Source organism: Galleria mellonella, unplaced genomic scaffold (assembly GCF_026898425.1).
Source record: "Galleria mellonella isolate WM207_F2 unplaced genomic scaffold, CSIRO_AGI_GalMel_v1 utg332, whole genome shotgun sequence".
Taxonomy (NCBI): Eukaryota; Metazoa; Arthropoda; class Insecta; order Lepidoptera; family Pyralidae; genus Galleria; species Galleria mellonella.
Window position 1 is genome coordinate 779,089 of NW_026442080.1, and position 18,766 is coordinate 797,854.

The following is an 18,766-nucleotide window of genomic DNA, read 5'->3' on the forward strand; positions in this document are numbered from 1 at the left end:
GATAGATTTCGTAATGTCACGTATGGGCACCACAGAATATCAGCGCTGTAGCAATTAAATTGCTGCAGCACATGCTGAGTGGTGACCACGTTGGCAATAATAAATGTAAAGTTTTTTTTTTTAATTCATAATGTATGTAACTTTTTGTTGTTGTCAATAAATGTTTTCTTTCTTTCTTTCATATAGCTACAATGCTGTTTATATCCATCAACCTATCATATTAGCCGTTTACTGTCCATTGATGGATAGTATTATAACATAGCCTTGCCCGTAACGGGTTGGTTTAGTCGTTGCCACACTTAGAAGGGAATTGGCAACCGCAGTTAGTCTTAAGAGATGTTTTAAGAGGGGCGTTACAGTTCATCCCACGCTCTCCTTTAGTCGCCTCTTACGACACTCGTGGGAAAGGACGGTGTGTCCTATTCTATGCCGGGACCACACGGCCGAGTTCATGTACATACACGGAGATTTTTTATCAGGTGGGCTGTCAACTTGTCTGCTATTTTAAGTGTTAAAAAAAAATTCTAGCAAACGTAAGTTACTAGTTTTCAGTTTTATCTCTGTAATCGTGATGTTCCACACACGTAGCTACACAATATGAGCGTGTATGATTGATAGTGACATTATCCAAGTATATATACGGAACCCAAGCGACGTACCCGGTCACGTACTAACGCTCTGCAAAAATAAAGCAATAGTCTCGCTCCTCGACCCCCGAGTCTACAAAGTTAGGGGACTGGTGTGGGCTAGAATGTGGTAACTTGCTTAAGTATCAAATAAAATTTTATATCAAGGATGTTTTTATGAAAAAGTTGGGCAATATAAAAACTTGAGTTTTCGCCAACATGCAATGATATAAAATGCAATATATGTACCTACCTATGTTAGAAAAACAAACCTATTTCTAAGAGTGAGATAAGGTACAGAAATAAAACTCCGAAAATGCCTTAAAAGAACAGCTAATCAAAAAGTTTCATGTAGGTACACTTATTATTAAGGATAAAGAGGGATATATACTAACGTCCTTATTCATAAAGTAGTCAAACTTCTCATAAATCTTTTTTAGGTATTGAAGTGTTTTGTCTTTTTTTGCACTAAATTCTTAATTTAAAAAAAAGTGACAAAACACTATAATAGATAAAATAAGTTTGCAGGATGTTTTAATTTCTATAAATAAAGGGGTACACTTTTATCTCGGTCCATTAATATATTGTCAATTGCGAATGCGGGTAAAAATTACTAATTCTTACTATTCTTATGTTTACTAATATTATTATTGCGAAAGTGACTTTGATTGTTATCTCTTGGCGCTTTTATTGATGAATTAATCGTCATAAAATTTGACATTATATGCTTTACATGGGATGAAAAAGAATATATAAGGCTACTTTTTATCTCGGTCACGAGTCGCAGGTAAAACTAGTAACGTCATATGTTTTTCAAAATAAAGTCTCTTTCTTTCTTCATTATTATATGATTTCGTTGATTAAAAAGATTATAAAAAAAAACATAAAGTAGAGAGTTCGACATATTAATTAATCGTAAATTGATATACAAGAAAATTGGAAGTTCAATTTAATAACTATATCCAAACTAGAACACCGCTATCGTTAATTCAACCTCAAAAGTTTTATACAACGAGGCTTCTCGCGTGAAATGCCACTTACAGATATTGTCGCTTACCATTTCCTGCGACACGCCAGCCCCCACCGCCTCCCTTGTGGGGTGGGGAGGGCAGGAACGTTCTATTTGATTTTATTGCCTCGGCTGGAGTCGAATGCGCACCTTTTACTGCTTAACTTTGTGTATATATAGTATATGTATATATACATGCGTATAGATGTTTCAGAGGGTGATTGAGACGCGTCGGTTTATTTTAAACTTTACTTTTAACAAACTATGATTCTTATTACATTATTATGGAAGAGTTTTATTGCTAAACTAGCTGTATTATGCGGTTTCTGCTGCGTGTATATATTAATTAAAAATTAGCAAAGTTATAGGTGTATTCTATATTTTTTTGTATGTTGGTACACAATACCTTTGTTATTTTGAACCGATTAATTAAAGGGGTGTATCTATTACCGTAATACATTGATCAATATTGAAATTGATGTTTTTTGAGTGTAATGCATTAGACAATAATTAAATAGAATTAGTTTATGTATATATTTTTTTTAATGGATGAAAATGGAATGGTAGCTCCGCCTGCGCTATCGGTATATGCTGGTGGGGCACCAGTGAGAGATGATAAGTGAGGATAAAGGTAGGTCAGTTAGCCCATCGCGAAGAATTCCCCAAGAATTGACCACGATGGCTTCCAGGGGGAACTGCGTGGAGGTCGACCTGACAGGGTATATTACTAGCAACAGGACTACTATTCCTCCTCATTACTAACAATCACTCCCCCCCCCCTTCCCTTTCCCAAGATACTTATATGAAGGACAGAAGCCTTTTACTGTAATGGCATAAACATAAAATGTTTTTATTGCCATGTTTTCGTCTTCGATTCCACTTTCTATTCCCTTTATTGCTCACTAGCTGTACCTGCGACTTCCTTTATATATTGATTGACCGGAATAAATAATAGGTCTACCTATGTGATCAAGGGAAAGGAATTGTTAGTAATGGGGACTAGCATCCCCATTGGCCTCTCAGGTTGACCTCCGCGCGGTCCGCACTGGAAACCATCGTGCTTATTTAAAGATAAATTAATTACTGTGAGCTAAGCCTTTTCATCCTCACCTTTTTTTATATAACTTAGAATGGCAAACAAGCTGACGGCCCACCTGATGAAAAGTGGTAACCGTCGCCTATAGACATGAGCAGTACCATGGACATAACAGGGTATACTGTTTCGCCCATGATTTGTCATTCCTGAGGACTCAGGTGTTATTCCTCTGTACCCTGTAAATTCACTGCCATATCTCATCATGAAAAGGCAGGTTAGTTAGCCCATCGTGATGAATACACCAGGAATTCAGTACAATAGTTTCCAGGAGGACCGCGAGGAGGTCGACCTGAAAGGGCAAATTACTAACAACGGTGCAGTTAAACCCCATTACTAACAATCTCTTTTCTCCCCGCGAATTTCATTTATGGCCTAATAATATTTCGGAATATTTTAATAATAATTTAAAAAAGTGTTTTAGTTTGTTTAGTTCGATTTATTGTCGCCTAGTTTTAAGATTTTTAAGTTATGGTCGACTGACTCTGGCTGTATGTCGATTCCTTGGCACGAGAAGCGTATTAAATATAAAAAAAAAAAAATCACAAACTAATCTGTATTCAAGAAAGCAACCACGCACGATCACATCCGAGAACTATAAACTGTCGCTCTATCTAACATAAATTTATAACCCACACACACACACACACGCACACAAATAGTTGCCCCCTTGTCTCACCCCAAACTATAAATCAAATCGCCCCTCCCATATCCTGCCGCAGCCATCTTTGAGGTCTCACTTCCGGTGTGCGCGAAAGGGACAGATATGTTGTAGTTACAAACGTGAGTGAGCTAGACAGTTAGATTTTGTGATTTTTGATTGTTGGATTTAGTAAGTATATTTTCAAAAACGATTAGACTTTTTTTATAAGTTAATTACAGTAATATTTGTATTCATTTAACCTATATTAAACATAATTTAAGTTCGTTTAAATTTATGTTCGTTTGTGATATTATTTTACAATAAAAAGTAACTACACCTAGGTAAGTGTAAATACTCTGGGGGCAAGGAATTGTTAATAATGGAGTGTAACAACTTTATTGCTAGCAATATACACTGTCATGGCGATCTCCATGCGGTTCTTCAAAACCATCGTTGATTTTTATGGAACTCGTCACGATGGGCTAACTGAGCTGGTTTTATCCTCACCTACTGGCCTTCTACTGGTGCTCCGCCAGCGTATACCGTTAGCGCAGGTGGAGGTTACCATTCCATTTTCACCCATAACAAAACACACTGCACACCATCATCGTTTGTATTTTATATATATATATATATATATATATATATATATATATATATATATATATATATATATATATATATATATATATATATTATTATTATTATCAATGTAAATAAGTTAATATAATGACACATATAAACGTATTCAAGATCTTAATTCTATTTAAAATTATAATATAAATGTTAGTACTGTAACTTATTTAAACAACAGTTATGTTTTTACGAAAAATAAAATTTCATTTCATTTGTTCATTTCGTTCAATGAACCCATGGTCACAATTTAACTTTGTCCTATACTAACTTATTATTTTATTAATAAACAATTAAAACTTTATATTACTAATGTCTTATTACGTTGGAAATTTTTTTTTTTTTATTTTCAGTAGACTTCAAAAAGGAAGTTCTCAAGTCAGTTTCAATTCAATTAACTTTTCTGATTTGTTACCTCGTAACCTCGTCAATTGTAAATCGATTTTAAAAATTTGTTTTTTTTTTATTAGAAAAGATATACTTATAGACTATTGCTATAGAAATGTTATTAAAATCGGTTCAGTAGTTTAGCTTTTAAGTCGGCTTATTGTTTGTAAAAACAATCTTATAGCATTCCTAAATTTAAACCATTACAACAGAACACTTGATTAACATTGTTGTACTTAAATAACTTTATTTTCCTTTTATTGTCTAAGAATTCTATTACTATTCGTCTCCATAAAAAATACTATCACATTCAAACATCCTAACGTCAAAGTTGCCCTTTACAGACGAGCGTAATTGAAAAATAAAATCAAACAGATCAGGTGCAAGTCTCATCTGCCCACCAACCCTAATCCCATTTATTAAAAGGCCCATCTAAAAATCCTTTCATCTCGTTCACTCATGTACGTAACGCGATATACACGTCTCCCTCGCGAACGACTTCTGTCAGACTGATTCGGTCTTAATGGTTATTGATCCCCGACTGAATAGGAATTATTTTCGACTTTACTGTCCACATTGTAAGCTTAAAATCGTCTGTAGCACATATAAAAACTTACACTTCTACAATTGAAAACGCAACTCTAAGCCTTTTGTATTTGAACTCGTACTTGTCTGACTTAAAAGTTACAGGTCCAGATTTAAGTTGCTCGAAACATTTGTAGTTTGGAGCTATTGAATTTTGAACGATATTGCGTGAGGTTTAGAATGCAAATTTAATTATAAAGCGTAAGGACTTGTGACTTTACGGATTGGGTGAGCCATTAATACAGGGTTGGATTGAGAGGGTTTTATGCAAGGATTAAATTCGCATTAATCAGTGTCTGCTGCTCTAGATTTAACTCCGGTATAAACAGTTAAGTGTTAGGGTACGCGACGTTGGATTTATGGTACAGTCACTGGCTGATGTTGTAATCATTTATATATTTTTTTTAGTATATTTTTTAATGGATAACAATGGAATGGTAACTCCACCTGTCCTAACGGTATACGCTAGTGGGATACCAGTGAGAGATGATAGATGAGGATGAAAGCAGATCAATTAGTCTATCGTGACGAATTCCACAAGAATTAACCCCGATAGTTTTCAGGGGTAACTGCGTGGAAGTCGACTAACGACGAAAAAAGCTTACTTCAGTTGTGATAAAACCAGTTATTTTGATTTAATATATAACTTACTAAACCGATTTTGATAAATTTTCTATAGAATCAATCTGTATCTCCTTTCAGACGAAAAAAGAATTTTCCAAATTGGTTTACAATTGACGGAGTTATGAGGTAACATAAAAAAAAGTACAACCGAATTGAGACCATCCTTCTTTTTGAACTCTTTTGAAAATTATGTTTAATTAGGATTCTAAACCCTGAATTTTTTTTATACAACTTAGAATGACAAACAAGCTGACGGCCCACCTGATGGAAAGTGGTAACCGTCGCCTATACACATGAGCAGTACTATGGACATAACAGAGTATACTGTTTCGCCCATGATACCCCCATGCGTTGCCATTCCTGAGGACTCAGGTGTTATTCCTCTGTACCCAGTAAATTCACGCCATATCGCACCCTTCAAACCGAAACACAGGCATGCAAACACAACTGCTTCACGGTTGAAACACGAATGGGACAGAGGTACCCAAGCAATCGACTTTTGTACAAAGTCTCCCTCTGGTAAATATGTGATAATAATCAAATGGCGAAGATTTTTATTTTGATCACTTTATACTGGGCATGGGTAATATAGATATCAGTCTAATATGTAGCTATAGGGGGAAAGGGATTGTTAGTAATGGAGACTGAGAATCCTATTGCTAGCAATATACCCAACCAGGTCGACCTCCTCGCGGTTCTCCCTGGAAACTATCATGGTTAATTCCTTATGAATTCATCATGATGGGCTAACTGGCCTGTTTTCATTCTCATCTATCGCCCTTCACTGGTGCTTCGCCAGCGTATCCCGTTAGCCCAGGTGGGGTTGCTATACCATTTTTACCCGTCAAAAAAAAAATTTAGGTATATATTGGGTTCCTCTAGACATTGATAGCGGAAAAAAGGTCATCACCTATTTCAATATCGTTCATATCGGTCAGATATATATTTTCGAATATTATTGGACCAGTATATATATATATATATATATATATATATATATATATATATATATATATATATATATATATATATATATATATATATATATATATATATATATATATATTGTAACTAAAATATATAGATATTGCTAAATATCTTCCAACCTTGATATGTACTATTCACATTAATTTTGAATAAAATTTCGTCATGACTGTATTAGATAAGTCCAGCTTAAAGCTATACGAAGGAGATACAGCCGAGGATTAAACACAAAATCACCCCATTAGCATTTAATTTTACAAATGAATCTTTAATTCTCTGCCTTCTACTCTCTTCTAGAGGTATTGTGTTACATTAAAATATATTAAAAAAAAAAACAGTATATGAATATTTTTCAAATACAAGTATTTATTGCATAATTTTGTAATCAGCTTTTATTATTAACGTTGTTGGTGGATATATCGATTGACAAGAATAACAAGGACATCATATCTTTCTCCATCCCAAACACAGCACAGTGCCTACCCCAGAATTGTATGATGCCTACCTTAGAATCAGGACCGAAGCTATTATCCATGCATAAGGTTATGTCTAAGAATATGCACTCTTAAGGAGCCAGGCCATTACCCCCTTCCCCTAGAAGTTAGTCTCAAATAGGCAAATGACTCCATTTAATGCGAAATTGTATGTCGATTGGCAAAACAAATAAATAATGATTGTTTCCCACAAAAAAAACTGACTTCAATTGTAACAAAAGTAGTTGTTTTGTTCTAAAAATTAAACTACTAAACCGATTTCGATTCAATTTCTATGGGACTAATCTGTAAGTATATCCTTTTAGATAAAAAAAGAATTTTCCAAATCGATTTACAACTGACGGAGTTATAAAGTAACAACCATAAAAATGCAAGCGAATTGAGAATCTGCTTCTTTTTGAAATCGGTTGACAAACTCACTCGCTTATTTATAATAATAATAAATATATTGAAAATAATTTGTAATTACTATTATTAAAGAAAAACTCATTATAGTTAATAATCTCAGTCACTAATTAATGAAAGAACACAAAGGGTTTAAACTCTATTACGTTCAAATATGAAAATTTTATTAGCATCATTTACCAGTGATATCGGGTTAAATAAATAACTAAATCCGAAATTCGCTCACGAAACATCATAACAAAGCCCTTCATTTCAAAACTTTATACCTAACATGACACTTGGCCCATACAAATTCCGAAACAAACTTGCAAATTAAGGAACCTTTGATTAATTCAGTTAGCCGCACACACTGAGGCTTTTGACAAGGTAGGAAGCACCATCGCAGCATCCGAGAATAATTAGAGTGTCGCGCCGACATCTCAAAGTGTAACCGAATTAAGCTTTCCTTTTCACGGCAGAGACGCCGAGAGCAAAATAATACAAAGCCTAAAGTGATAAAGGCGTTGCCGTTCGGGTGTGCCTCAGGGCGCGCCCCTGCGCCCTCATTTACTTCGGAATGTCTTTTTGACACTTTCTTTTCGTGTTAAATTGGATCAACGTTTCATTGTTGGAGATATTCGTACGTTATGGTAATTCTATTTACAAGTTTGATTGCGTGGATTCCGTTAAGTTACTTAAAGTTCTTCAGCTGAATGTTAAATATCTCAATCAATTTAGAAATTTTTGTTTAATATTATGAATGTTGTTGAGGATTCCTTTTTGAGAAAATTATTTAGTAGGTATTTAATATTAAAGGATGAGAACTGATACTTATATATAAATAAACAAATTCACTAGCCCATCAACGCACATGCGAAACTGCTGAGTCGAGAAATATAAAATGAGCACAGAGTTTACTTATAACATTAGAAAGGGCACTAAGTAGGAATTTCTTGAAATTTCTAATATCATCATCATAATGTAATACATTGTAGGTAATGAAGCTATAGATAAATAAGATTCAGGAAACCACTATACCTACTAATAATTACCAGACGGAGACTTTGTACAAAAGTCGTCTGCTTAGGTAGGTACCTCTGTCCCAACCCAAGCAGTTCGTGTTTCGGCAGGAAAGCAGTTGTAGGTATTTGCATGACTGTGTTTTAGTTTCAAAGGCAAGACATGGGAGTGAATTTACAGGGTACAGAGGAGTAACCCCTTAGTCCTCGTGAATAATAACGCTTGAAAGGTATCATGCGCAACACAGTATACTCCGATTTATCCATGGTACTGTGTCTATAAATTACTGTTACCACGTTTCAATAGGTGGGTTGTCAGCTGGTTTGTCATTCTAAGTCATGCATAAAAAAGTTAGTTCAATAAAATATTTTTAATAAAACTTTTATACATTTATTTTTTTGTGAAAGTGAAATTTTTAAAGCTTCCTTGTAAAGGAGTATTCTATTAGTATCTAATAAATATTTAAAGAAACATTTAATAACCTAACTTGATATACATACATACTATAATATGTTAGTCTGGGAGACTCGAAACTTTTTGTCATTTTTCGACTCATATTTCTTTAGGAACAATGTTTAATCTTGTAACAAACACTCGAACATCTGTATACATAAACTTTCATATTTAAAATAATAGAAGGATATAGAATATATATGAGTGACAAAGCGGAATAGATTTAAAATTAATGAGCTCGCGGTTAAATATCCCACTTCGTAACGAGGGGTGCTCATTTGAATGTGAAGTGCGGACGCCCAAGGCTGTGGCTTTGTAGTTTTTGCTTAATTATCTGTATTTGTGGGAGTTTCACACTCATTATAATGGGGGTGTGGCAGACTTATGCCGACGGAATTCGACTTATTAGATTCGGCTTACGGGCATTGTGAAGTAACAATTGGATTGTGATATTGTGGCCTGATTTTGTAATATGTCTTTTAAGTTTGCAGGTTTATGGTGAATGACACAATGATAATTTTAGATAAACGGATAATATTAATTACTTATTCAAATAGACTTGTTTACAAACACTTTTATGTCGTTACTTTTTTAATCTACTGCAGGATTTGCATGTTGGTATTTGTTGAGAAGAGCCCGCAAGAAGCTCAACAGTTGCACTTCAAAATCTCTGTTAATATTATGTGTATTTATTTAAATGTACTATGTCTAAAATGACATGGTTGTTAATTGCATTTCTAGCGATATTTTAATGTATAAATATAATAGACAGTTAATGGCTAATATAATATACAATATAATAGCTAATATAATATAAATATAAAAAACGGTAACTTTATATCTATAATACCTACGACAGACTTAATGCAAACTAAGTCCTGTATGTTTAAGAAACTCGAATCTGTCATTTGTTAGTCAAAATGTAACAACAATAAAAAGTCACATTAAGACAATATATTTAAAATAATATATTATCCCTATTTTGATTGGTGAAAATAGAATGGTAACCCCAAATGGCTGTGCTATCGGTATACACTGGCGATGTACTAGTCGAAGATGATAGGTAAGAATAAAAGCTGGCCAGTTAGTCCATCATGATTAATTCTTATGGGATTAAATTACAAAGAATTAGTCAAAACGTTTTCCACGGGAAACCGCGTGGAGGTCGACCTGATAGATAATATTGCTATCAATGGAGCTGTTAAACCCCATTATTATTAAACCCTTTTTTTCTAAATAAAAACCGTAGGTGACAACTTCCATTCTAACAATAAAGACACGACCAACAATGAAGTAAGCCGCGGGGCAAAGGGCTTAATAATAGCTTGTGAACTTAATAACGGATAATGTGGGTAAATGAAAAAGGGTAACAGAGGTGAACTGTAAAGTTAAGGGGCACGAAAATCATTTGAAACATACTGAAAATTAGCAAGTGTTTAATTTACCAAAAAAAAAAAATTACTTGATTATTGTATCGGTCTAGAACAAGTGCGTTTAAAAAACATTTTTAGAAATAATCTTTTTTTTTAAACCACAAGGGTGGCAAACAAGCATAGCATAGCATAAGCATACACTTTATGAAAAACTCCATACTGTAGTCTCTAGGTAAACGTCGGCATGGAGCTCATCCACGGCCTAAGCGTTCGTGGGAGAAATTTTCTCCCACGAACGCTTAGGCCGTGGATTAGGCCTTTGAAACCGCTCTGTAAGCGACCATTTAGGTTCAAGCGTTTGAGGATGTATTTCCTGTCGATGGTGAGCGGTGAGATGATAATTTTGTATGATTATGTAGGCTAATCATCAAACTGGGTACCTGAGTTAACAAAATACGCCAATCAAGTTAAACATAATCAGACGCTAGCAAGCTGTTAAGAAAAAGACTGCAAATGTATGAACAGAAAGACGTAGGTATCAGTCTTTCTATTCGTAAATAAAAGCTAACAAGTTAAATAAAGATTTATAAAAAACAAACCTTGCAAAGATGCCTGGAATACTTTTTTTTTTAACGGATGATAATGGAATGGTATCTCCGCCTGCGCTAACGATATACACTAACGGGGCACCAGTGAGTAAAAATAGGTAAGAACGAAAAGGCAAGTCAGTTAGCCCGTCGTGATGAATAAACCTGGAATTCAGCACGACAATTTCCAGGCGGACCACGTGAAGGTGGACCTGACAGGGTATGACAGGTATGACAGCAATGAGACTAGTACTCCGTATTATTAGCAATACACCCCTCCCCCCACTGCCCCCGCCTGGAATACTTGGTAATGACACACGATAGTAGTGTTACCTGATAGTTTTACCATATAGCTGTATTAAACTTCATGCCGTGTGGTCCCGGCATAGAATAGGTCACCCCTTCCTTTCCAATAGGTGTCGTAAGAGGCGACTAAGGTAGGGCAAGTTATGGGCAATAGCGTCCCTCTTAAAACATCTCCGAAGCCTAACTGCGGTTGCTAATCCGCCTGGTACGCCCAAGCGTGGTAACTACTGGTAAAACCAGGAGGAGGCTTACGTTCAGCAGTGGATAGTTAAAGGCTGATATGAAGGTGATGATGATGAAACTACATAAGGAGCTAAATATTGCAAATACGTGTTTATAAAATAAAACATTTCTGTGAAACGTTCACAATGTATGTTTGATAATCATAAATATCATTCGGTCATTCATTTATTCTCTTTATTGCACAATAAAACTTTGTACAAGTGGCGAGCTTAATAAACATTCTCTACCAGCTAACCATTATGTAAAAACAGAAAGCGTATGAAGGGCGGATGTGGTGAAAAATATGTGACATAATTATAGCAACGTACTGAAATAATTATACATAATAATACATAAGAAATACACATATAACATATAAATACTATTTATAATATATATAGTTATACTAATATATATGAAAATATCGCATCTAATTGTAATATAGTCTGTAAATTTTTGATAAATAACATATGACCTCATTATTAATATAAATACGCTTACATATAGAATAAATTTGTTTAAACAAAGGTGTAATAAAATATGGGACTAGTTACACATTGAACAGTTTATTGATATGCTCTTTGCTTCAACGAATTTTATTATTGAAAAACAAATGTGTGTATTAATTTAAATAAATAAGAATTGTTGTTGCACTTGTACAATTACGTACAGGTACAACTTCTAGAACGATGACGTGACAGTCGCTTGCGCAGAAACTTGAATTATATTTATTTATTTATCCAGAGTACAAAATACATTGTATAAGATAGGTAATACATAATAACATTATAAAAAATATAAATTAAAATTACAGTTTATTACAGTCGGATACGATTCAAATTGTTTTTCTTTTTTAATTATATTCAGTCTACATCGTAATTTATATAATCAATTATTAATTCAGTCGTTAACTGTCCACTGCTGGACATAAGCCTTTCCAATAAGTGGTGTGGGGGGAAAGGGATTGTTAGCAATGAAGTTTAACAGCCCCATTGCTAGCAATATGCCTTATTAGGTCGACCTCCACGTGGTTCCCCCAGGAAACCATCGTGAACAATTCTTGTTGAATTCGTCACGACGGGCTAACTGACCTAGTTCATCCTCACCTATCATCCTTCAGTGGTGCCCCGCCGGTGTATACCAATAGCGCGGGGGGATTACCATTCCATTATCATCCATTACAAAAAAAAAAAATAAGTGGAGTTTTGCCAATTTGAAGCAGAGACGTTTTAAGAGGAACGCTGCTGCCCATCCCTCGCTCTCCTTTAGTCGCCTCTTATGACATCCACGGGAAAGGTAAGGGTGGCCCATTGTTTGCCAGGGCACACATGGCAATATATAATCGATACATACGGACTTAAGTATTATTCCTCTGTACCCAGTAAATTCACCGCCATATCCCTTCAAACCGAAACACAGCCATGCAAACACAACTATTTCTCGATAGAAACACGAATGGGACAGAGGTGCCCAAGCAAACGATTTTTGTACAAAGTCTTCCTCAGTGTTTTTTAATTAATATAACAATTTTAAACTTATTAAAATGTGCAACATATCTTTCGGTATCTTATTATAACATTTAATGCTCGTTCCTTTTACCTTTTTAATACTGAACCCTAAAAATATGTTAGTCTCAAATCTGCATTTAAATTATTACACCATAACCATCGTTCCGTAATTGCGAACTAAACTAACAAACGTATGCACGACTTAGTGCGAAAAATTAAAACTTTTAGGGTTCCGTAAGCCATAATTTGTATACGGAGCGGTTACCGGCACGTGTCGGCGCGTGCTTGCTAAAAAACTTCTTCAACCCTTGCTCTAGCTCTTTTTTTTCAGTGAAATACTAACATTTAAATCTGTTTTAATTTTTTTTTTTTAATAGAATACAAGATAAAATTGTTTTACTTGATTCTTACCCTTAGATTATATAGATAGAGAATCAAGTCTTAAAAACGAGTCAACTTTTTGTCAGCTAATTGTCAAATTAGCTGACAAAAAGCATTTGTATCGTGACTCTCTATCTATGTTATCTAAGGTTCTACCATTAAATAAAAATATATTTTATTTTTGGTTTATAACCATATATTCTCGTAAAAAATTAGGTACAAATTTACTTAACATGAGAACAATAATACCATGATATAATAATAATAACATGAGAACAATAAACCAAATCAAGTTACTAAAAAAACGTACACTCATTTCGTCATAGTCGTAGAATAGATAGATAGATAGATAATTTATTTGCATAACTTACAGCACACAAACAAAAGACACAAAAGCAATGTGAAAAAAGATAAAAAAGATACATGTACAAAAGATTAAAAAAAAAAAAATAAAACCAAAAACAAAATCAGAACGCATAATAAATTTTTTTTTTCTTCATGCGTGTGCCACAGTAATGCAAAATGGCCACAACTCAGCTTTTTGCTTTGCCCTAAAAAGAGCAAAGCAAAAAGCTGAGTTGTAATACTGTAGTAATACTGACAGATCTGACAAAGATTACATATATAGATCCGTCAGTATTCTACGACTATGACGATTTATCCTTCTAATTATACTAGAATAAAAATAGAATAAGTGTTCATTTTAAAAGTATCATTCGTTCCTTTACAATAAGAGTACATTTGCGGGAAACAGCTAACAAAGCAATAAAGCTCTACAACACATAAAATATTATTATAGAAAATTTATATAAGGGCCTGTCCACACGAATATCCTTTCGCCTAATTGATTCGTGTGCTATAACGTAGCACTGCGTGTGACGGGCGCGCTTCTGTGTGGATTTGTTAGCTTTTATTGCCGGATTTGACATGTTTTGATATGTTTATCCATTAGGGAGATATTTTAAAACGTGGGAAGAATCAAATTTTATTGGAATGAAGCTGTTGATAGGTAGTTAAAACTAATGATTTATTTAAACAAACAACATATCGTCATAGTTGTAGAATACTGACGGAATATATGTAATCTTTATCAGATCCGTCAGTATTACTACGACTATGACGATATGTCATCGTTACCTTTGATTTCTGTCGTTGTTTATTGGTATTATAGTATATAATCGTGTATGTATATATGTATGTATATTTATATGTTTTTATGATATATATTTGTATATGTAAGAAATATTTTTATTTGTAAGTATATTTTGTTAATAGTATTAGTAGTAGTAGTATTTAGTAGAAAAGAAGTTACCATAAATATTAAAATTTTGCACGCCATTGTTTTGGCAAAACACGCCTGTTCCTAACATATTATTGCTAACATCTGTATACCGTGTTTTTCAGCAAATAAATTATATTATAATATTATTATTATTATATTTATATCATATATATATGATCATAATGTGCAGTAGTTCTCCATTGTATGTACCTATTATATAATTTGTAAGTCAATATGGATACGTCTGTAATTGTTTATCTACAACAATTTTTAATTTTTCACTGCATATTTACATTTTTGTTCTACCAAAGATTGACTGGAAAGAATGCTATATAGCATTAAGTACGCCTTTTGCATCAACAATTTATTGTAATGTGGTCAATAAAGAATTAATAAATATAGCGATATCGTATATAGATATTTCACCACATTGTCAAACAATTGAGACTTCTGCTAGCTATTTTGTAAAAATTTACAGTTATAACACTCTTCACTTTTATTTCACCCAAATGTCCACTTTATATTTCAAATCTACAAACTTTGAGAATGACAAATGATGTGATACAAGTTTTGGAAAATAAAAGGAGTATATTACCATATTACTCCATTTACTATGCCCCCACTTCAACGAAATGAAGCTATCATTGATTTTACTAGTTTACAGAACACCAAAAGTAAATCACACGTGGATCCGCTAGTGATATTAGATTTTATTTTTACAGAACAGCATTCTATTTATCAAGAATGCAAAATTTTCTTAAGCACTCACCATCTTTATTCATGCCCATAGCGAGGCATTTCTTGAGACGACACGCTTGGCATTGGTTTCTGTGTGCCTTGTCCACCACACATCGCCCTGTCCCGGCTTGGCATCTAAACAACAAAATATCTACGTTATATTTTATATATATACATATATGCCTCAGATATACATACACATTCATCAATTTTTCCATACACGCTTTCCGGTTACGGGTAGTTTTAATTTGGCCTTTGATCAGCACGACACATATTTATAAAAAATAACATATAGTAGAATCTTTATATACATATACATACATATATGCTTCAACTGCGTTTAAAATTTCATTCAAACCCATTTAGGTGTTTGAACTCGAGAAATAAACATCTAAACCTAAATACAAACTATTTCCCAAACTTTCATATTTATAATACTAGTATTAAGGATTCTTCATAAGTTATAACATGTGTTACCCTAAACTTTTCGAGTATTCAAAACCCTAAGCACCCTCAGCTCGTTTTATGGTACTTAGCGCCAGATCTGATTATGATGGATGTAATTATGTTGCGTTTTTTTAACGTTCCATAAACAAGTAGTCGCAAAGGAACCATTACTTCGTCGCAAATAAAAAAAAAAAGCGACTAAGGCAAGTCAAAAATCACTTCAGAATTAATGAGAATTAATTGTTACGATCTATTATTAAAGACGAATTAAAAACCATATTATTTTTAAAGTAGTGAAAAGTTAAATACGATAAATAAGTAGCCTAGTAACTTCTTATTGTTAAACAAAAAACCAAGTGTCATAATTTTATAGAAAAGTTATACCGAATATAAATAAAAAAAATTATCACATGCCTGGACACGCGTAAAATCGAATAATTCACATAAATAAGAAACTACATGAAAATAAAATTATTTTTTTAAAATGTATATACATAGAGATTGTTGGAAACGAGTTATTGGCGACCGGCCGATGCAAACTCTTTAGACATTATTATACTTTTTTATATACATTTACTTTTAGAATGTTCTTATTATTTGTAGTTTCAATTTTATATTTTTTGATATATCATATTGTTCTGTTCCTTGCTTGCTGTTTAATACATTTATTTTATTATTTATTTATATTCCCAAAGAGGGTTGACGCCAGGCAGGTGGCCGGTCGTAAAACTAAAAACCAAATCTTTTTGTAATATGGATAAAATCATATTACGCCGACCTCAAATGATTGAGACAAGGGTAGGAAGACGATGATGATTTCACTACTAAATTCCGTGTCTACATCATTTCATCACCTCATCACAGTCCACTGCTTCGTAATACGAGTGTTAAATTTGATTCAACATAACTCTATTTTCAGTGCTATTTTTCAGTTTCTGATTACATATCTCGAATTTTCTTATATACCTTGTCATATTTTGTTAAAAGGTATATAATCACAGTAAAAAGGGCGACCGAAATGCAATTTGTAACACTTCACACAATCTTCTCATACACCACCAACTAATCGCCCTCCTATTGACCGCGACAAATGTCAACTCTCTGTAAGCCTATTATAGCAAGGATTACCGGTAATGAAATATCTTTAATCTTTATTAGTTTCTACGCCAGCATTTCTGTTAGCAATTTGATTGAGTAGTTTTTCCTCTTCTTTCTGATTGCTTTTCTTTAGTACTTTGGCGATTAAGTTATTCTTGCGTTCTCGACTCCGTTTTTTTTTCCGTATTATCTTTGCGTTTCGTATTTATTTTGGACATATTTGATACTATATATAGGCATACAGTCATGAAGTAAAATCTGTATACTTGTCTGTACATAGACAATTTAATCTATCGTTTACAACACATCGTTTCAACAGTATCTGGAGGAATAGTATCAGCGTTTGAGGATGAGTATTCAGCGATGAAACCTTTCTAGCCTAATGTTCATATAATAATAATCAATGGAGATATAGCAGTTGTTATTTCTAAAAATAAACAACCTTTAAATAAGTACTATGTTCAACATAATTTTTTCCCCCATATTTCGCTCGTTTTTTTATATATATATAAGAAGGAATATTATACATAAGGAAGGTACATTTTTTCTTATTTTCTATACGTAGACGATATAGATTACTGCAGATAATTTTAATAACAGTTTAACATTTGGCCCGTTCCGCACCCCTAATTCAAGTACGATTTCAATTAATTCGCCATCCGCGTTTAATGTTATTAATTTATTGTGTTGTGTATACTCACCCTTATGATAGATGGTCAAGTGTGACATGTGTATGCTCTTTATCGTTGGCAAATTGATGTTTGGAATATTCTGATTTTTTTTATTATTATTATTATCGAATTTATGACAAAAATTAAAACAAGTATCATTAGTTAAATACTATATTGGTATTATAATTTGGTATTGATTGGTATTAATACTGGTATTGGTTTTTTTATTGTCGTTAATGACTAAGTATTTAATTAACCAACTCAAAATGATAAAGGTTCTCTTTTATTTTGAATTTTTTTAGACTATAGTAAATTTGGTGCTTAAACATTACATTTTATAAGAACAAAACTTATTTTGCATATAAAATTGTTACTAGACGACGTATGTACATGAAAGATACTTAAGAAAAATTAATATGAGAGGTCTTAACGAACCCATCATCATCATCATCATATCTGTCACGCCTGTCTCTCATTAGGGTAGGCAGAAACAATGGAACGCCAAATGCTTCGATTCAAACAAACCTCTTTCGCTTCTTCCACATTCATCAATCTTGTCATACACGCTCGTCAGTTACGGGTACTTTTACCCAATAGATACTAAATAATATTTTATATAGAAGACGAGTCTACCGCCACTATTTATTTTTATTTGGTTAAATATCAATATTTGTCTATCAAAAATAAAAATAATAAATTATTGTTGAAATTGTAACGTAAAATTATGTTTATTTCTTTGTTACAATCGAATGGTTTTGTTACAGTCGTATTTATTATTGGATCATTCTGTTTATTTTTTTTATTGAACAATACATTAATGACTTACAAGTTATGTTTTAAGTTTGTTATTGTTAACTTCTTCTATGTACCCCAAATAAATAAACAGAATCTTTTCCAATCGACTTAAAAAAGAAAAAGGTTCTAAGTTGGGTTGTATTTTTTTTTTTATGAATGAATGAATGAGTATACTTTATTTGCATTATACAATATTGTTTTTTTTTATACAACTTACAATGGCAAACAAGCTGACGGCCCACCTGATGGAAAGTGGTAACCATCGCCTATAGACAAGAGCAGTACCATGGGCAAAACAGAGTATACTTTTTCGCCCATGATACTCTCCATGCGTTGCCATTTCTGAGGACTCAGGTGTTATTTCTCTGTACCTTGTAAATTCGCGCCATATCCCACCCTTAAAACCGAAACACAGCCATGCAA

The 18,766-nt window shown here is 33.3% G+C and overlaps 1 protein-coding gene across 1 annotated transcript in view; it reads right to left on the reverse strand.

The window, feature by feature from the left end:
* The window catches only part of LOC113509329 (photoreceptor-specific nuclear receptor), a 50,016-nt gene that overhangs the window by 13,759 nt on the left and 17,491 nt on the right, over window positions 1–18,766 (reverse strand). The window contains exon 4 of the mRNA XM_031911267.2: window positions 15,364–15,467. Coding sequence (XP_031767127.1) covers window positions 15,364–15,467 — 104 coding nt within the window. The remainder of the gene's footprint in view (window positions 1–15,363; window positions 15,468–18,766) is intronic.